At 43.4% G+C, this 21211-nt stretch overlaps 1 protein-coding gene across 11 annotated transcripts in view; it reads left to right on the top strand.

Annotated features, from left to right (window-relative positions):
* The window catches only part of MTA3 (metastasis associated 1 family member 3), a 218359-nt gene that overhangs the window by 137611 nt on the left and 59537 nt on the right, over positions 1-21211 (top strand). For all 11 annotated transcript variants that reach the window (XR_011386670.1, XR_011386669.1, XM_070069204.1 and 8 more), the window contains exons 5-8: positions 1649-1712; positions 4949-5066; positions 9764-9866; positions 16508-16607. Coding sequence is in view for 9 of the 11 variants with exons in the window: in XM_070069204.1 (XP_069925305.1) it covers positions 1649-1712; positions 4949-5066; positions 9764-9866; positions 16508-16607 (385 nt within the window). In the remaining 2 variants the exon portion in view is untranslated. The remainder of the gene's footprint in view (positions 1-1648; positions 1713-4948; positions 5067-9763; positions 9867-16507; positions 16608-21211) is intronic.

Raw genomic sequence — 21211 nt, 5'->3', positions numbered from 1 at the left:
CTGCTGGTGCGCTGCTGCCGGCGCACCTTGCTGATCCGAAGGCAGGAGCCAGGTGCTTCTCCTGGTCTCCCATGGGGTGCAGGGCCCAAGCACTTGGGCCATCCTCCACTGCACTCCCTGGCCACAGCAGAGAGCTGGCCTGGAAGAGGGGCAACCGGGACAGAATCCGGTGCCCTGACCGGGACTAGAACCCGGTGTGCCGGTGCCGCAAGGCGGAGGATTAGCCTATTGAGCTGCAGCACCGGCCACTTATCTTTCAATTCCATTTCCATGAACATTTTGAAGTATCTTGTATTGCCTTGTCAGCTGATATTGAAAGGAAAAAGTAAATGAAGACTATTTTTAGAAAGCTCATTTATTACTTGAGCGTGCTGCATGTGTGAGCACGTATTCACAGGCCGAAGAAATTATTCTATGCAGTGTGGCTGTGCTGTCTTTGTGAGAGCGTCAGGTAATTGACCGAGTGTTGTTATTGTACTGATGTAATAATGTTAAATTTTCTGCTTCACTACCATGCATCAATAAAATATATCAGAAAAACAGAAACCTTTATAACTCTTCTGATAACTGAATTAGAGATTTGATAAGATAAAATGGAGGGGCCGGCACTGTGGCGAAGCAGGTAAAGCCTCTACCTGTATATGGACACCTGTTCAGGTCCAGGCTACTCCACTTTCTATCCAGCTCTCTGCTATGGCCTGGGAAAGCACTTGAAGATGGCCCTGGTCCTTGCTGCACTGCACCCATGTGGGAGACCCAGGAAAGCTCCTGGCTCCTGGCTTCCGATTGGCACAGCTCCAGCCATTGTGGCCATCTGGGGAGTGAACCAGCTGATGAAAGACTTCTCTTTCTCTCTCTCTCTGCCTCTCTTTCTCTCTCTGTGTAACTCTGACTTTCAAATAAATAAATAAATCTTCTTAAAGAAATAAAATAGAAATTCCACATTCTGATGTTTTATCATTTTGAAAGTACTTATAATAAACTACTCTACTGCATAACCTTAATTTTTCTCAGCGTCTAGACAGACCTTTTCAAAGCAGAGAGTTATTTCCACCGTCACACCCGGGGTTATGATCAAAGGTAACTTTAGTCAGACCTTAAGGTCCATGAATCCGTAGGTTTTTATTTTGCCCCTTGTTCTATAGAAGTTTCTCCGGCTTAAATTTTAACTAGTCTTCATAGTGATTTTAGAGAAGGTAGGTTTATTATATCCTCATATAAAAGTATGTTTTAATTTAGGCTCTCCTATGCAGTAGCTGCTGAAAAATCTGAGCATTGTCTTAGGCAATGGTTTTTATGGTGATTTCTTTGAAGATTCTTTGTATAGAAATATCTTGTAATACCTATTTATAGCTTCAGAAACTGACTCTTATTCTGAAGAGTATTCATTGCATTCTTTTTTACTTTGAATAATTAAGAAGTAAAGAAGTAACCTATAAAATGCTGTTAGGATTTGCTGCTCAACAAATGCCTACAAAGACAGACTTTTTTTTTTTTTTTTTTACAATTTGTCTACCAACAGGACTGTAAAGTGAGCCTTATATTCCTAACTGTCATCTAATTTCTCAGTCTCAGTCCTACATGTTGAATAGTCTTAACTTTGTGTATGTCATCAGTGTCTCACACTTATTCTTTATGTTTTCAACAGGGGGAAATGCAGTGTTGCTCTTCTCAATGAGACAGAATCTGTGTTGTCATATCTTGATAAAGAGGTAATTCACAATCATAGTTGGTTTTTTTCCTGTATTTCATATGAAGCTCATACCTTTGCATTTACTTATTTTTTATACCAAAGTATTTTTATGCCTTATGGTAATATAGTAGTAAAAGTATACTGACTCAACTGTATTTCGATAATTTTATTTTTCTGGTTATCTGAGATAAGGCCTCTCTGTTTTTTAGTTGGTAATGAAAGACCTTATAGAGTATAACACATGATTTAGTTTCTGGTAGATACATATTTTTGACTGTATGAAATAATTAACTTACTGAACTCAATCCTTCTCTGACATTTTTTGGTTTGTAATTAAGTGGATTTATTTTTTGATTCTTTACAGATGAAATTTTACCATTGCTAGTCTGCTTTTCTTTCCTGGAATCCTAATAACTTTTGTCATTTATAAGTTTCTTTCATTAAATCTCAGTAAGAAGCTTGTTTATTTATTTATGTTTTAAAGATTTCTTTATTTATTTGAAAGTCCGAGTTACACAGAGAGAGGAGAAGCAGAGACAGAGAGAGGTCTTCCAGCTGATGGTTCACTCCCCAATTGGCCAATCCGAAGCCAGGAGCCAAGAGCTTCTTCTGGGTCTCCCACGCGGGTACAGGGGCCCAAGGACTTGGGCCATCTTCTACTGCTTTCCCAGGCCATACCCGAGAGCTGGATCAGAAGTGGAGCAGCCGGGTCTTGAACTGGTGTCCATATGGGATGCTGGCGCTTCAGGCCAGGGTGTTAACTAGCTGCGCCATAGCGCCGGCCCTAGGAGAAATTCTTAAAAACAGCATTCTACCTTATAAAATGTTTTAGGTGACCTTTAAAGCAATACCATTTGTATTGTGGGAATATTATTGTCAGTGATATTTCATTATTATTGTTTAAATATAATTCAAAGGCAGAGCAACAAAGAGAGAGAAAAAGAGGGAAAAAGAGAAATGCAGATCTTTTATTCACTGGTTCACTCCCCCAAATGGCTGCATCATCCAGGTCTAGACCAGACTGAAGCCAGGAGCCTTGAACTCGTTCCAGGTCTCCTACATTGGTAGCACTGGCCCAAGTGCTTGGACCCTCTTCTGCTGCCTTGATATGTTAGCAGGGAGCTGGATCAGAAGCAGAACATCTGGGACTTGAACTGCTGATTAAATATGGGATGCTTATGTTACAAGTGGCGGCTTAACCTGTTGTGCCATAGGTGTTTCAGTAATTCATCTTTATGGTTTTATATGTTTTTTCCCCTAAAATCTTTATTAGATATATGTAAGGTTTTTATTTGGAAAAAAAAGAATCGGAGCATACTTCATTAAAAGGTTTTTCTTCCTATACTCAAAAGTATTATCTGCTTATCAAAACGAATAAAACTGGGGCCAGTGCTGTGGTGTAATGGATAAAGCCACCGCCTGCAATGCCGGCATCCCATATAGGCGCCGGTTCAAGTCCTGGCTGCTTCACTTCCAATTCAGCTTTCTGCTGTGGCCTGGGAAAGCAGTGGAAGATGGCCCAAGTCCTTGGGCCCCTGCACTCATTTGGGAAGACCCCAGGATGCTCCTGGCTCCTGGGTTCAGATCGGCACAGCTTCGGCCGTTGTGGCCAACTGGGGAGTGAACCAGTGGTTAGAAGACCTCTCTCTCTCTCTCTGTCTCTCTTTTTTTGTGTAACTTTGACTTTCAAATAAATAAACTTTTTTTAAAAAAGTTTTATTGTTTAATTTTTTTCTCCTGACAGTAATCTATCATTACAATACAGCACAGGATTTCTCAATGGATAGGAAAAGTTTCTTTTTTCCCCTCTGGTTCTCCTTATCACAGTCTTTAAGAGGGGAGAACATTACAGCTTGACAGATTTTCTTTATTTGCAGCTGACTCATCTGTGTCTTGGTGAAGTCTCCTTCCAGAATATAATACAGATTGTTGTGTAGTTCATCTACTAAATTGTAGTGGGAAGCAGAAGCAAGGTTCTTGCTGGTTTAGATCACCTGCAAGTGGTTATGTAGAATTCAGCAAAATCTAATTTGAAAGGCAGAATGACAGAAAGGGAGAGGCGAGAGAGCAGAAGATAAATGAGAAAGGGGAGAGGGAGAGCACTCCCCAAATGCCCACAACTGCGGGGGCTGGGCCAGGCCAAAGCCAGCATCCAGGAACTCCCACAAGGTTGGCAGGGACCCAAGAACTTGGGCTATCTGCTGCTGCTTTCCCAGGTGCACTGGCAGAATGCTGGGTCAATAGTAGAGCAGCCAGCGAACTGGCACTCTGATAGAGGATTTAGTCATCCCTAGTAGTGGCTCAGCCCACTGTGCCCTAATGCATGTGCTGTTGCTGCTGCTGGTACAAATGGTTATGTTTGTACACCTGCTTCTGTACACATATGCTTCAGAATTCAAAGCACTGCAGAATTATAATTAATAAATATTCAATTAGATATTTCCAAACATAGTAACATGCACGTAAGTTCAACTCTTGTGTATGTACCTTTTAATATTTTGATTAAAATGTGGATGAACACTCCAAAAGTAAGACTGCCTGGCATCCATTCGGCACAGCTATTGTTGCATGTGGACTTTACAAGTTTAGAAGATTACTAGAGAGGCCAGTGCTGTGACGTAGCAGGTTAAGTAATCACCTGCAGTGCTGGCACCGCTGTGGGCACTGGTTTGAGTCCTCGCTGCTCTCCTTCTGATCTAGCTCCCTGCTAATGTGCCTGGGAAAGCAGAAGATGATGGCCCAAATGCTTGGGCCCCTGCATCCACATGGGAGACCTGAATGAAGCTCCTGGCTCCTTGCTTTGTCCTGGCTCAGCCCCGGCTGTTGGGGCCTTTTGGGGAGTGAACCAGCAGATGGAAGATCTCTTTCTCTTTCTCTCTCTAACCTTGTCTTTCAAATAAGTAAATAAATCTTTAAAAAAAGGCAGAGTACTTGAAGTGCTGTATCTTTTAGTTATGATTTAACTTTGCTAGTTTTTCAAAACTTTATTTAAAAGAAGTTTGTTTTCTTTTACCTTAAAACAAATATTCAAGCTTGATAATCCATTTTAAGCTATTTCTTTTAGCCTGATGCACGTTCACATTCTTTGACACAATGGCAGTAATACCATGCTCCCCTTAATTTATTAATTCATTCACCAAAATGAAGTTGTATGTATCTCTATGGTTTTGTTTTCATGTATAGCATTGATTTCTTTTCTTTATAAAAAATGGGGAAAATGAAGGTTACTTAGGTATTTTTTATTATTCCTTTCAGGATACCTTTTTCTACTCATTGGTCTATGATCCCTCAGTGAAAACACTGTTAGCTGACAAAGGTGAAATCAGAGTGGGACCCAGATACCAAGCAGACATTCCAGAAATGCTCTTAGAAGGTATGTTTTTCTTCAGATTTCAGGTCCTTTGAAAACAGGGACACCGTGAAACTCAAGTATTGTAGTCTTCATGTGGAAGAAGCAACTTTCAGGAAGCTATATAAAAAGCCCTTCCAGTTTTAGAAATAAGACATCGCACTGTATCCACAGGGGGTTAGGCTCCAGGATCCCCCAGGATACCAAAATCTGCACATGCTCAAGTCCCTTTTATAAAATGGCATAGTAATTTTGGATAGCCTACATATAACCTCCTTATACTTCACGGCATCTCTAGATTACTTATAAAACCCAATACCTTGTAAATACTATGTGACCAGTTGTTACACTGTGATGTTTAGGGAATAGTGACAAAATCTGTAAAGGTTCTGTAGTGACAATTTCTTTTCTTTGTATTTTTGTTTTTAATTTATTTGAGAGACAGAGTTGAGAGCAAGAGGGAGATGGAGATAGAGAAGCCCCCAGTCTGCTAGTTCACTCTCCGTATTTCCACAACAGCTGGGGCTATGCTCAGTTAGGGACCAAGAACTCAGTCTATGCCTTTGTATCTGGTTGAGCTATTAACCTGCTACCCTAGGGTCTGTATTAGCTAGAAGCTAGAATTAGGAGCAGGTGCCCAGAACTAAACCCATGCACTCTAGAATGGGACATAGACCCCTCCAGATAGTTCTACTCTCTACTTGGTTGAATCTGCTATTGCAGAACTTTCTGCTATATGTGTCTAACTCTATAACAAATAATAATGAAAAATAATATATTCAATTACTTAGTCCTTTGTGACTTCACTTTTATAGGCTTTTTATGGCTCTTGTTTTTTTTTTTCTTTGTGAAAATTTTTTATTTGAGAGGCAGAGAGAAAGAGACACACACACAACCAGAAAGAGAAAGAGAACTTTCTACAGGCTCAGTCTCCACATGCCTACAACAGGTGCCAAGCCAAAGTTAGGAGCCAGGAGCCCAATCCATGTTTCCACTGTGGATGGTAGGAACCCAGTTACTTGAGCCATCACTGTTGTCTGCCATGGTCTGCATTAGCAGGAAGCTAGATTTGGAAGCCACAGCCAGATTTCAGTTGAACCTAGGCACTCCAGTGTGGCAAGCGAGCATCTTAACCTGTTTTTTTTTTTTTTTTTTTTAAGATTTTGTTTGAGAGGTAGGGTTACAGACAGAAAGAGGGAGAAACAGAAAGGTCTTCCGTCCTCTGATTCACTCCCCAAATGGCCAAAAGGGCTGGAGCTGACCAGTCTGAAGCCAGGAGCCAGGAGTTCTTCCGGTCTCCTGCGTGGGTGCGGGGCCCTATACATTTGGGCCATCTTTCACTTCTTTCCCAGGCCAAAAGTAGAAAGAGCGGGATCAGAAGTGGAGCATCCAGGACTGAGGACTTGAACCGGCGCCCATATGGAATGCCGGCGCTGCAGGGGAAGGCTTAACCTACTATGCCACAGCGTCAGCCCTCCCACATTATGTTTTTTAAAGATATATTTATTTATTTGAAAGGCAGAGTTACAGAGAGGCAGAGGCAAAGAGAGAGAGAGGTCTTCCATCCTCTGCTTCACTTCCCAGAAGGCTACAATCACCGGTGCTGCGCCGATCCAAAGAGAAGAGCCAGGAGCTTCTTTCAGGTCTCCATGTGGGTGCAGGGGCCCAAGGGCTTGCACCATCTTCCACTGCTTTCCCAGGCTATAACAGAGAGCTGGATCAAAAGTGGAGCAGCTGGGACACGAACTGGTGCCCATATGGATTGCCGGCAGTGTAGGCAGTAGCCTTACTCACTACGCCACAGCACCAGCCACAGCACAATATTAAAATATAAAAATGAAGTTGTTTCTGGTGAAGCTGGGAGGAGGCACTCTTCCCCCTCTTGTGGGCATCTTAAGGCATCTTGTTTATCCCAAAGGGATTAGAGGTTGAATGCCCTTGGTGTGTTCCCTGCCCCTCTTACATTCATGTCCTTCATTACAGTCAGAATCTCCAAATAACTCGGCAGTTAGACATGCTTATAATGATTTCTTATAGCACAATGAAGGGACTTCTGTGTATTCTGTTTGTTTTTCTAATTTTTAATTTTAACATTTATTTTGTGGTAGATAGCACAAAATATCATATAGAAAATGCAGTTCTCTCTCAGGTCGCCCCTCTTTGATCACTGCTAGCCAGCATTATTAACGTAATGCTCTTTTAGACTGGTACAGCAGGATAGTGATCTGTGAGTCCACACTCCGGGCAGTGTTCTATTGTGGGGCAGTCCAGCTTTATTTATCTAAGCTTTATGGTAGGCCATGTTTTCCCTCATTATTATTTTTTTTTCTTTTTTTTTTTTTAATTTTTTTGACAGGCAGAGTGGACAGTGAGAGAGAGAGACAGAGAGAAAGGTCTTCCTTTGCCATTGGTTCACCCTCCAATGGCTCCACTATGCTCCACTTCTGATCCAGCTCCCTGCTAGCGGGCTAGAAAAAGCAGTGGAAGATGATCCAAGTCTTTGTGCCCCTGCCACCCACATGGGAGAATGGAGAAGCTCTTGGCTGCTAGCTCCTGGCTTCTGTCTGGCCCAGTGCTGGCTGTTGTGGCCATCTGGGAAGTGAAACAGTGGGTCAGAGATCTCTCCCTCTCTCCCTCTTGTCTGTCTGTCCCTCTGTCTCTCTGTAACACTTAACTTTCAAATAAATGAATAAATTTTTTTTTAAATTTTAATTTATTTCTGACAGGCAGAGTGGACAGTGAGAGAGAGAGACAGACAGAGAGAAAGGTCTTCCTTTTGCCGTTGGTTCACCCTCCAATGGCCGCCGCGGCAGGTGCGCTGCGGCCGGTGCACCGCGCTGATCCGATGGCAGGAGCCAGGTACTTATCCTGGTCTCCCATGGGTGCAGGGCCCAAGCACTTGGGCCATCCTCCACTGCACTCCCTGGCCACAGCAGAGAGCTGGCCTGGAAGAGGGGCACCCGGGACAGAATCCAGCATCCCGATCGGGACTAGAACCCGGTGTGCTGGCGCTGCTAGGTGGAGGATTAGCCTAGTGAGCCGCGGCACCAGCAAATAAATTTTTTTAAAGAGATAGAGATGGATCTTCCGTCTGCCAATTCACTCCCCAAATGGCTGCAATGGTCAGGGCTGGAGCAGGCCAAAGCCAGGAGCTAGGAGCTTCTTCTAGGTCACCCATGTGGGTGGCAGGGGCCCAAGGACTTGAGCCATCTTCCACTGTTTTCCCGGGCACGTTAGCAGGGAGCTGGATCAGAAGTAGAGCAGCCAGCACTTGAACCGGTGCCCATACGCGATGCCAGTACTGTAGGCATAGGCGTAACCTGCAAAGCCACAGTACTGGCCCTGCTGAATAAACCTTAAATTAAAAAAAAAAAAAAATTATCCTTCCAAGCCTTTAGATCTCTCTGTTCTAGCACTAGCTCTGCTGTGTTTCTTTCTGTAGGGGATAGCTACCTGCCTTTGAACAAATCTCCAAACTGAGGCAATTGCAGGTGGTGTGCTGATTCTGTGCCTCCATCAGTGTGTTGTCAGTTACTGCAAGACGTGCTGCCTGCTGTTAAAGATGCAGTGATCGAAAGCAAAACACGGCCCAGACCAGTCCCTCTTGACCAAGAGCGTCTAGCCTAGGAGTCTGTAGCTGTACATCAAACTTCATTTGGCTCCCAAGTCTGTTTCCACTTAAATCCAATCTTGCTGTCCACTTAAATCCTATCTTGCCTGATGGTTGTATCTTCTTGTGAGATATCCTAAAACAAAGCTGCCTGCATTATTGTTAGCCTGTCCCTTAGCCCTCCCCTCCTGTTCTGTGTTTATGCCAGTGCTCTTCTGTACGGCTCAGAAGACTTAAAATTGACACTGTACATCCAGTCTGCCCCTGGCATTCCTAAATCTTCTCTTCTCTCTATATTTCACCCTCAACACCGTCTTTCAGCCCCTCATTACTTCCAGGTGGGACTTTTAGAGGAGTTTGATTTATCTGTCTTTATCAGATATCTCTGCAGAGCAAATTATATACCATTGCTAAATATGAAATTTCGTGTTTTGGTTCTGGTCTTATCATTCCATTACCCAAAATGCCAGGGCTTTCTCATTACCTCAAAATAAAATTTGTTCAGGAAATTTGCACAGAATCTTCAGTAATAAGTTCCTAATCCACTACTCAGAGCTCCCTGCTTTCATTCCTGTTAAAAAATGAGCTTTTGTTTCTTATCATCGCATTTTTTTGCCTCATGACTTTGTTCATGTTCTTATTTCTTTTTGTTGAGTCCTCTGCCCTGCCAGTGTATTCCTGTCCTTCAGTCTTAGCAAAAATGTGCCTTCTTTCATGTCACCATTTCCCAGCTAGCCTGAAATGATTCCTCTACCCTTCAGATTCTTACAGCCGTGTCTGCAGCTGATGATACATCTCCTCCTTTGTTTGTAACATGGTATTCATGTACAAGTTTCATCACAGTTTCACTGTCTGCAGCAGGCGTGCTTTCGTTTTCATCTTTACGTCCCCAAGTGTGGTGCTTAGTCACGTATTGAGGTTCTCAGGAGATTCACAGTGATGATGGTCCCATACAGTTGGTTTACCATATTGTCATCAGTATGCACTTGACAAGGCGCTGTCCATCTGTGATACAAAAGAACTGACCAAAACCATGAGCATTTACCTTACATTTAACAACTACAGGTGACGGGGTATTGTGTAACATGACTCCTTTTCTTTTGTTGGGCAGGAGAATCAGATGAGAGGGAACAGTCAAAACTGGAAGTTAAAGTTTGGGATCCAAATAGCCCACTTACGGATCGACAGATTGACCAGTTTTTAGTTGTAGCACGGTGAGTATGGCACTTGTGAGTCAAGGAACATCTTTTCTTTTAAAGAATTTAGAAATATGTATATTTTCTTTGTATCCCACTTCTTTGCCTTTGGTGGTATTATTATCCTAGTTAGAAAGCTTGATATATGTCCCACGCCTTCCTAAATAATGCAACTTACTGACAATAATTTCTGTTGTAAATGAAAATATGTCTATTAATTTTCACTAAGAAAACAGGAGGATATAAAGAATATATAACACCTGAAGATCGGCATCTTTAATGAAAGCAGCAAAAATTTTTTTTAAAGATTTATTTATTTACTTGAAAGAGTTACACAGAGAGAGAAGGAGAGAGAGAGAGAGAAAGAGAGAGAGAGGGAGGGAGGGAGGGAGAGATCTTCCATCCACTGGTTCACTCCCCAGATGACTGCAATGGCTGGAGCTGCACTGAACTGGAACCAGGAATCAGGAGCTTCTTCCAGGTCTCCAAGGTGGGTGCAGGGGCCCAAGGAGTTGAGCCATCTTCTATTGCTTTCCCAGGCCATAGCAGAGAGCTGAATCAGAAGTGGAGCAGCCCAGACTCGAACCAGTGCCCTTATGGGATGCCAGCACTGCAGGCGGCAGCTTTACCCATTATACCACAGTGCGGCCCCAGCAGTAAAATCTTTAGCTATAGATGTGGATTATTCAGGTGTCAGTAAGAGTTTGCAACTTGAGTCCTTTTATCACATACATGTGTGAGTGAGGCCCATTGCTAAGAAGAGGATTTCTTTCAGAGATTTTAGCCTGGCTGCCAGGCTTTCTCACTCCCTTTCCTTTTCTCTTGAGAAAATGAATGGGGCAGAATTTTATCTTTATTTTTTCAATTATAAATGTAAATGATGCTCATGAGAAAAGTTGTCATAAAGCAAAATGTAAATGAGACTATCATAGCATTATAATTAGTGGAAAAGTTGGAAAAAAACTGAAAAGGCATCTGCAAGCCATTGATGAATGGAGGTGTGTTTATATAATGGGATATGACTTTACTGCAGTTAAACGAATGACAACTATCTGTGACAGAGATAAATCTAAATGAGCATGCATACAGAATGATCATTTATGTGCATATACTTGTAATCATGAAAAATTTTTCAGTATACAAAAGAATGTTATAGTTTCATTTTTGTATATAGTAAATATATATAGTTCTGTTAATCTAACCAAATATATAACATATATTTTCTTTCTTTTTTTAATTTTTATTTGATAGGTAGAGTTATAGACAGTGAGAGAGAGAGACAGAGAGAAAGGTCTTCCTTCCGTTGGTTTAGCCCCCAAATGGCTGCTATGGTCGGTGCTGCGCTGATCCGAAGCCAGGAGCCAGGTGCCTCCTCCTGGTCTCCCATGTGGGTGCAGGGGCCCAAGCACTTGGGCCATCCTTCAGTGCCTTCCCGGGCCACAGCAGAGAGCTAGACTGGAAGAAGAGCTACTGGGACTAGAACCCGGCGCCCATATGGGATGCCGGCGCCACAGGAGGAGGATTAACCAAGTGAGCCACGGCGCTGGCTCCTAACATATATTTTCGTAAAAGAAGAACCAGGGTCTGGCGTTGTGGTACAGCTGTTAAGCTGTCAGTTGCGATGCCTGCATCCCATATCCGGGTGCCAGTTTGAGACCCAACTACTCAGCTTCCTGCCAAAGTGCCTGCGAATGAGCAGATGATAGCTTAAGTCTTAGTGTGCGTCTCTGCTACCCATGTGGAAAGTCAGGAGGAAATCCTGGCTTCTGGCTTTGGGATGGCCCAGACCTGGCTGTTGGCAGCCATTTGGGGAGTGAGCTAGTGGATAGATGATCTCTGTCTGTCTGCCTTTCAAACAATCTTTTTTTAATAATGGACCAAACAAGGGGCCGGCGTTGTGGCGCAGCGGATTAAAGCCCCAGCTTGCAGCGCCGGCATCCCATTTGGGCTCCGATTCAAGTTCCGGCTGCTCCTCTTCTGATTCAGCTCTCTGCTATGGCCTGGGAGAGCAGTAGAAGAAGGCCCAACTCCTTGGGCCCCTGCACCTGTGTGGGAGACCTGAAAGAAGCTCCTGGCTCCTGGCTTCTGATCAGCTCAGCTCTGGTTGTTGCGGTCATTTGGGGAGTGAACCAGCAGAATGGAAGACCTCTCTCTCTCTCTCTCTCTCTCTGGCTCTACTTCTCTCTGTAACTCCTTTGTCTTTCAAATAAATAAAATAATTCTTGCAAAAGAACCTTTTTTTTTTTTTTTTTTTTTTTGACAGGCAGAGTGGACAGTGAGAGAGAGAGACAGAGAAAGGTCTTCCTTTACCATTCGTTCACCCTCCAATGGCCACTGTGGCTGGCGCGCTGCAGCCGGCGCACCACACTGATCCGAAGCCGGGAGCCAGGTGCTTCTCCTGGTCTCCCATGGGGTGCAGGGCCCAAGCACTTGGGCCATCCTCCGCTGAACTTACGGGCCACAGCAGAGAGCTGGCCTGGAAAAGGGGCAACCGGGACAGAATCAGGCGCCCCAACCGGGATTAGAACCTGGTGTGCCGGCGCTGCAAGGCGGAGGATTAACCTATTGAGCCGCGGCGCTGGCCGCAAAAAAAACTTTTTAAAAAATGGAACAAACATGATAAAATATTATAATCAAGTAGATGTAAGGATTCATTATTTTATTCTCTGCTTATCTGTTGAACTTTATTTATAATACAAAGGAAAAAGTAATTAGAACCCATCCATAAGCATCACTCTTCATGGAACCAGTCACCATGAAAGGTCACCATTTTATTGGTGACCAGGCATTGGGAGTCCAGAGCCCACACTCCAAGCACTGATTGATAGGATTAAGATGCTTGATTGATGATACGTTGTTGGGAAGGAACCAGTCGGTGGAGTAGAGGGGTGAAAATGAAAGTCGGATGGGGCTCACTGGAACAGAAGCTCCAGAAAGGTTATCAGAACTGTGGGTTATCTAGAAGATTTTTCAGTTTTCAGATGTGATTTGGATTCTGTTTTGTCTTTTCCCAATCACCATGGGTTGTATATTTTCCTTTCCTTGGAAGACAGCATCAGGGGCACTGAGGAATAGTATCTACTATCTTTTTTTCCCCCAGAATTTGTTTTAAAAATTACTCATCTGCTTTTTTTGTTTTATTTTTAAGATTTATTTGAAAGGCTGAATTACACAGAAAGGGAGGGATGGAGAGAGAAAGAGGTCTTCAACCCGCTGGTTCACTCTAAATGGTCACAGAGGCAGGCTGGGTCAGGCTGAAGCCCAGCACTCATATCGATGCTGGTGTCATAGGGTTTAACCCACTGTGCCACAATGCCAGCCTTCAAAAATTAGTCTCCTAAATACAAATTAAGGCCACAATTGTATACTATTGGCTAGAATAGTTAAAAATTTATAAAGACCATGCATTAGTGAAGATGTGGAGCAGCTCATACCCAGCTGATAGGAGTACAGATTGGTACAGATGCTTTTGAAGGTTGTATGCTTTCATCTAACCCTGTCATCCCTGTGTCTCACACTTCAGTATGTACCCAGCTGAAATGCATACACCACTGCACCAAAGGATACATACACAAATGGCATTAGCAGTATCATTCTGATTGGCTCCAGACTGGAAACAACACTGAATGTTCATCAACAATGGAGTGGTGCTAGGTGGGGAATCATGCAAAGGAATGCTGTGTAACAGGGTGAATCAAGGCCCACTGCTGGAGTCAGCAACATGGGACAAAGCCACAAACTTAATTTTGAACAAAAGAAGCTGTATATAAGAAATTGTCCATACTGTGTGATTCTCTGAGAAAAACTAGGCTATGGTGTTAGAATCCAGGAGGGTGGTAGTTCTCTTAGGGAAAGAGGGCAGGAGTAGTAATTGGGAAGGTATATTAGGAACCTTTCTGGGTGCTGGTCATGGTCTGTTTCTTGACCCAGCTGTTGGTGATCTGGGTGTGTTCTCTTTGTGGTAACTAAATGGCTGTACAGTCTATACTTTCATGCTCATGTGTTATATTTTAATTAAAATGTTTTTAAAAAAATCTCTTTTGAGAATGTATGGTTAGCTTTGTGGTTAGGATATTCATGTTCCACATTGGAGTGGCTGGGTTCAATTCTCAGCTCCAGTTCCAGTCTCCAGCTTCCTGCTACTGCATACTCTGGGAGGCAGCAGCTGGTGTTCAAGTAATTAGATTCCTACCACTGACACAGGAGACCTGGATTGAGTTCCTGGCTCCTGACTGTTGCAGCCATTTGGAGAGTGAACCAGCAGGTAGGAACTCATTGCCTCTTTTTTTCTCTTTGCCTTTTAATAAAGACATTAATTTAAAAATACATAAATTCTCTTCTTCAGCTAACATTTTTTTTGAAGATTTATTTATTTATTTGAAAGTTAGAGTTACACAGAGCAAGGAGAGGCAGAGGCAGAGAGAGAGAGGTCTTCATCTGCTGGTTCACTCCCTAATTGGCGGCAACGGCCGGAGCTGGGCTGATCTGAAGCCAGGAGCAAGGAGCTTCTTCTGGGTCTCCCACATGGGTGCAGGGGCCCAAGGACCCTGGGCCATCTTCTGCTGCTCTCCCAGGGCATAACAGAGAGCTGGATTGGAAGTGGAACAGCCAGAACTTGAACCGGCATCCATGTAGGATGCCGGCACTGCACGCAGCAGCTTTTACCTGCTACACCACAGCACTGGCTCCAGCTAACATGTTTAAAATGCAGGCACTACACAGTCAAGTTGCACTTTCGTTTCATGCGAGAGAAATCTGTCTTCTGCCTGCTGGTTCATTCTTCAAAATCTGGAGCAGCCAGTAATGGGCTAAGCTGATACCAGAGCCTGGAACTCCATCCAGGTCTTCCATGTAGGTGGTAGGAACCTAAGTACTTGGGCCATTCATCTGCTGCCTCCTAGGTACATTAGTAGGAAGCTGGTTTGGACCCAGGGGCAGGACTCAATCCCAGGCACTCCGATATGTGATGTGGGCATCCCAAGCAGTGGCTTAACCCACTGTGCCACAGTGCCCACTCAACATTTTCTATTTAGATGAGAGATTTTTCCATATAGGGAAGCCTTCTAAGTCATTAAGTAAAAATCAGCTTTGTGGTAATTTTTTAATGAGATTTAGTAGAAATTATTATATTGAGTGCTTCACAGGATGGGGTTGCCATAATGAGATCTCATTTCACAGAAAGAAATGTTAGTAAGGTTTCATAATTTGGACTAAAAGAGTGGTCAGAACTTACTTTGCAACAATAGTCTAATTGTGCAGTTGATTTGCATCTCGTTTTTTGAGCAAATTTGAATACCAGAGAGTTTAATCCATGGTATTTTATGATCCTTTTTTGTTATGTCCATATTGGCTATTTTGTTTTCTCTTGATTTAATTATTTCTTCTTCTTCTTCTTCTTTTTTTTTTTTTTTTTTTTTTTTTTTTTTTTTTTTTTTTGACAGGCAGAGTGGACAGTGAGAGAGAGAGAGACAGACAGAGAGAAAGGTCTTCCTTTTGCCGTTGGTTCACCCTCCAATGGCCGCCACGGCTGGCGCGCTGCGCTGATCCGATGGCAGGAGCCAGGTACTTCTCCTGGTCTCCCATGGGGTGCAGGGCCCAAGCACTTGGGCCATCCTCCACTGTACTCCCTGGCCACAGCAGAGAGCTGGCCTGGAAAAGGGGCAACCGGCACAGAATCCGGCGCCCCGACCGGGACTAGAACCCAGTGTGCCGGCGCCGCAAGGCGGAGGATTAGCCTAGTGAGCCACGGCGCCGGCCTCCTCTTGATTTAATTATAATGACCATAGAGTAGACCTTTGGCATAGTGGTTGAAAGAGCATTTGGGACATTCGTATCCCATATTGCAGTACCTGGGTTCAAGTCCCAGCTCCACCTCTGATTCCAGCTTCCTGCTAATGTGCTCCCTGAGAGGCAGCACTTGATGGCTCAAGTACTTGTGTTCCTGCTACCTACAGGGGAGACCCAGATTGAGTTCTGGGTTCCTGGCTTCAGCCTGTCCAGTCCCAGCATTAGTGTGCATTTGGGAAGTGAGCCAGCAGATGGAAGATCTCTGTCTCCATCTCTGCATTTCAATAAAAGAAATAATAATTAGAAATAATTTTTTAAAGTATTAAAATTTCTACTGAACCATATATGGGTTGTCTTCTTACTTGTTAAATCTTACAGAAGGCCAGCGCCGTGGCTCACTTGGCTAATCTTCCGCCTGTGGTGCCAGCACCCCAGGTTCTAGTCCTGGTTGGGGCGCCGGTTCTTTCCCGGTTGCTCCTCTTCCAGTCCAGCTCTCTGCTGTGGCCCAGGAAGGCAGTGGAGGATGGCCCACATGGGAGACCAGAAGGAAGTACCCGGCTCCTGGCTTCGGATCATCACAGCACCGGCTGTAGCGGCCATTAGGGGAGTGTACCAACGGAAGGAAGACCTTTCTTTTCTCTCTCTCTCTCACTGTCTATAACTCTCTCTCTGTCTTTCTCTCTCACTGTCTAACTCTGCCTGGCAAAAAAACAAAAAACAAACAAACAAAAAAACTTAAAGAAATAAAAACACTTTTTATTTGATATTTCACTCTCAGCCCTCCAACAATTTTTTTGCCTTTTCTTTAATGATTTTTCATTTGTTGTCCAAATGTGTTTTAATTTTCCGTTTTGTGTTTGTGGCTTGCTCAGGGCCGTTGGGACATTTGCTCGAGCCCTTGATTGCAGCAGTTCCGTGCGGCAACCCAGTTTGCACATGAGTGCTGCCGCAGCTTCGCGAGACATCACCTTGGTAAGATGCCTTCTGCAATTTCGGAGTTGTTTATGCTTTTGCTGCTTATTTAATTATAAAGCCATTATAGCAGTATTGTAGCTCTCTGGCTCTTAGCCCTGCTGGTAGGTAGGTTGATTTGGTTAGTTGGCTGCCTGAATTTCTTAGTTACCCCATCTGTTTGTGAGTTGAGATAGGTAAAAATGACTGTTCCATGAAGCAGATAGGAAACACATTGTGGGACACAGTTCACCATTCCAACATCTCTCTTCACTTTCGTGCCTTTTTTCTGTATTCTGTCTATGTACTTAACTTGCTTGTAGATCATCTATAATGTTTTACAGTTTTTTTTTTTTTATGTGAAAGCAATGATTTCTTGAAACTGTTGATGGAGGAGTTACTCTGTTGTCGGGTTATTATTCAGTATGGATGTTTAAAGTTTTTGTGTCTTTTCACTAGAAAAAGATTCTATTTTTCTATTTCATATACATTATATTTGCTATCTTCTACATTTACTTCCTTGTTTTCTGTTGGTAATCAAGTGAAATTTCCCATTTTCAGTGTAATTATACATTAATGCTCCTTAAGGCTGGGTATTGGTTTTGGCATGTTCTTCTCACTGTTTTTGATCCCCCAGCCCTGTGTGGTAGGCATGGTAGGGTATGCTGATTTTACAATTGAGAAAACGGAGGCTTGATGAGCTTATTTGACCAATACCTATTACATACAACACAAGTTTCAGTTTTGCTTTCTGATGGAATGGAATATGATGATAGGTTATATCACTTTCTCATGTATACTAGTTTGAAATGCTTTCCAGGAAACGTTCATTGTGATATGTAGCAAAACATACTGAAATGAATTTCAGATTAGTTCCTTATGCTGCCTGTGTATTTTTGTGTATTTATGAATTGTGATGAAGGCATAAGTGGTCTGCAGCTATTATGGAGCCCTTTTCTTTATCCTTTCTCAAACACTAGGATGTTATTGATAGAAGAAAGTTTTTCTCTTGATTGGTACGTTCATATTTTATGTAAAAGTTTAGGAGTATTTTTGGTTGTTTAAAACTTGGAGAGTATTTTACCATAGAAACAAGGGTACAGATACCATTTGTCAGGATTTTCAAAGCCAGGTATTTATGTGACACAAAACCACCGGGAATCCAATCTAATCATCTCTTGTATACATTTTTTCCTGTTCAAACAGATTTCTACCAATTTTACAAATAATGTATACTTAAAATGAAAAATTGAAATAGTATTGCAGACAAATGAAAAAGCCTTGTTCTTATTACTCAAGGTAAAATTCCTTATCCTTTCATAAGGTTTCCTTTCAGTCTGTTTTTGTGCATAATAAACAACAATAATAGCAAATTACAGAGAAATTCAGAGGCTAATGTAATAAAATTATACATACTGTCACCTCAAGCAATGTTAAAATTTCCATTTTTCAATTAAAAAATTTGCGATTATAGTTAATGTTGTAGTCCTTAATATTTTCTTCCAAATCTTTTTCCCATTTTTCCATCTGTGCCTCCCACCTCCGTGACCCCTGTCTCATCATTGGCCTGTTGAGATCAAGTCATGTTGATAAATGCATACTCATTTTGTTCATTTTAAGTGCTTTGGTATTAGTATATTTTTTCATATGATACTATACCACCTTATTTGTGTATTCTGTTGCTGGTGAATAACTGGAGTTCTTTCAAAACATTTTTCTGTGGCTACCCATAATGCTGACTTGGAAATTCACATGTGGATCCTTTTATGAGCATGCCTGTGAGTTTCTAGGGTTTTTTAAAAATTTTATTTATTTATTTGAAAGACAGAGTTACAGAGAGAGGTAGAGACAAAGAGAGAAAGGTCTCCCGTCCACTGGTTCACCTCCCCCCCCAGGTGGCTGCGCTGGTACAAGGACCCAAGGACTCCTTGAGTCGTCCTATGCTGATTTCCCAGGCCATAGCAGAGAACGGGATCAGAAATGGAGCAGCTGGGCCTCGAACTGGCGCGCATATGGGATTCCAACACTAAGGGCAGGGCTTTAATCTACTGTGCCACAGTGCAGGTTCTGAGTCTCTAGATTTTAACTGAAGTTGAATGCTGATTCATAGGGCATTCTTTTAGAATTTCACAGGAAGCCAGGTGAGTCTGCACTCCATCGTAGAAATTTATAATCCTATAAGGAGTTACTGAGTGCTTTTGCTTTCTTCATCCATTTCCTTACATTATCTTTAACACTTGGTATTTTCAGACTTCTTAATGTTTATTAACCTCATAATTTCTCATTTTAATATGTATCTCCCTGATTACTTAATAAGGTAAATCATGTTTTCCTGTGCTTATTAGCTGTTCGGCTTTTTTCTTACTTGTATTTTAGATTCTTAATCTTGATTCTTTTTTCACTATTGTTTATATTGAAAATTTTCTTCTCTATTTAAAACAATAGAAATTTATTGTGTCAGAGTTCTAGAGTCCAAAAGTCCACATTTGAAGTGTGAGCAGGGCCAGAGTGCCTCTGAAACCTGAAGGAAAGGCCCCTCCTTGCCCCGCCAGCTCCCTATGGCTTGTGGGCTGTCTGTGGTGCACCATGGTGTGGTGTGGTTTTACCTCTGTTACCTTATGCTACCTTCCCAGGATCAGCCTTGTCCCAACAGTTTCGAAGAATTATTCATAATCATCACTGTCAGTCTGTCTGGAGTTTATTTTATGAGCTGAGGGAAGCAGAGAAGTGTTTTCTTTTGTTTTTAAGCATGGTAAATTGTATCAGTACCTTTTGTTGAGTTCACTGTTGCTTCGTGATTTGTAATGCCCTTTCTGCCATAACTCAAGGTCCTCAATATACCTAGGTCTGCTTCTGGACTCTTTATTCTTCTTTATTCTGCAGATTTGGTTGTCCTGTGCAAACTCTATATTATTATAACTTATTAAAGAACTGATAAGACAAATTACGTATGAACTTTATTTTTTTATTTCTTTAAATTTCTTTATTTATTTATTATTTTTTGACAGGCAGAGTGGACAGTGAGAGAGAGAGACAGAGAGAAAGGTCTTCCTTTGCCATTGGTTCACCCTCCAATGGCCGCCATGGCTGGCGCGCTGTGGCCGGCGCACCATGGCCGGCGCACTGTGCTGATCCGATGGCAGGAGCCAGGTGCTTATCCTGGTTTCCCATGGGGTGCAGGGCCCAAGGACTTGGGCCATCCTCCACTGCACTCCTGGGCCACAGCAGAGAGCTGGCCTGGAAGAGGGGCAACCGGGACAGAATCTGGCGCCCCGACCGGGATTAGAACCCAGTGTGCCCGCGCTGCAAGGCGGAGGATTAGCCTAGTGAGCTGCCAGAGTTACAGAGAGAGAGCATCTTCTATCTTCTGGTTCACACTCTAGATGGCTGCCACTGTCAGGGCTGAGCCAGATGCCTCATCCAAGTCTCCCACATGGGTAGCAGAGGCCGAAGCACTCAGGCCATCCTTCGTTGCTTTCCCAGGCCATAGCAGGGAGCTGGATCAAAAGTGGAGCAGTCAGTACTCATGCCCATATAGGATGCTGGCATTGCCTGTGGCATTGTTACCTGCTACACTGCAACACTAGCTCCTGAACTTTTTTTTTTTTTTTTTTTTTGACAGGCAGAGTGGACAGCGAGAGAGAGAGACAGAGAGAAAGGTCTTCCTTTGCCGTTGGTTCACCCTCCAGTGGCTGCCGCGGCCCGCGCGCTGCGGCCAGCGCACCGCGCTGATCCGATGGCAGGAGCCAGGTACTTCTCCTGGTCTCCCATGCAGGTGCAGGGCCCAAGCACTTGGGCCATCCTCCACTGCACTCCCGGGCCATAGCAGAGAGCTGGCCTGGAAGAGGGGCGACCAGGACAGAATCTGGCGCCCTGACCGGGACTAGAACCTGGTGTGCCAGCGCCGCTAGGCAGAGGTTTAGCCTAGTGAGCTGCGGCACCGGCCGAACTTTTTTTAATATATAGTTTTGTGTCTCCAGCAGAGCAAGTTTTTCCTGACTGTATAACGTAAACATAGTAACCTGGAAGGTTTGGGGTTTTTCTTCCTAATGTTGCATGATTTTGCCATTGATAGATACATCATTACTTATTTGGCCTGTAATAACTCTGTTATTGAGATAATGCTTCTCAAGTTATAACTGGAGATGCTGTATGTTATAATCCAGCAAACTGTCTCTACCCTGTTCAAAGAGCACGATTGGAAAAGCCTGTTCCTGGGATAGTGCAGAGCTCTTGGTTTTTAGGGCTTTCCCTACAGGACACTATGAGGGGGTGGCAAAGCACATGTGTGGCTCTTGGTTTGCAGCTGCAGCAACTCTCTGCTTCCCACTACTGGTGAATGTGTGGGTCTGCAAGTGGGTTCCTTTTGGAATAGGGCATTCTGAAAGAACCACTATTTTTGTTCTGTCAATCATATTTATAAAAGGATTTTAAATAGGATGCTACCTGGGGCCACCGCTGTGGCACAGCTGGTTAACACCCTGGCCTAAAGCGCCGGCATCCCATATGGGTGCCAGTTTGGGACCTGGCTGTTCCACTTCCAGTCCAGCTCTCTGCTATGGCCTGGGAAAGCAGTAGAAGATGGCCCAAGTCCTTGGGCCCCTGCACCTGCATGGGAGACCTGG

Source organism: Oryctolagus cuniculus, chromosome 2 (genome assembly GCF_964237555.1).
Source record: "Oryctolagus cuniculus chromosome 2, mOryCun1.1, whole genome shotgun sequence".
Lineage (NCBI taxonomy): Eukaryota > Metazoa > Chordata > Mammalia > Lagomorpha > Leporidae > Oryctolagus > Oryctolagus cuniculus.
This window is presented reverse-complemented; position numbering and strand designations above follow the sequence as displayed.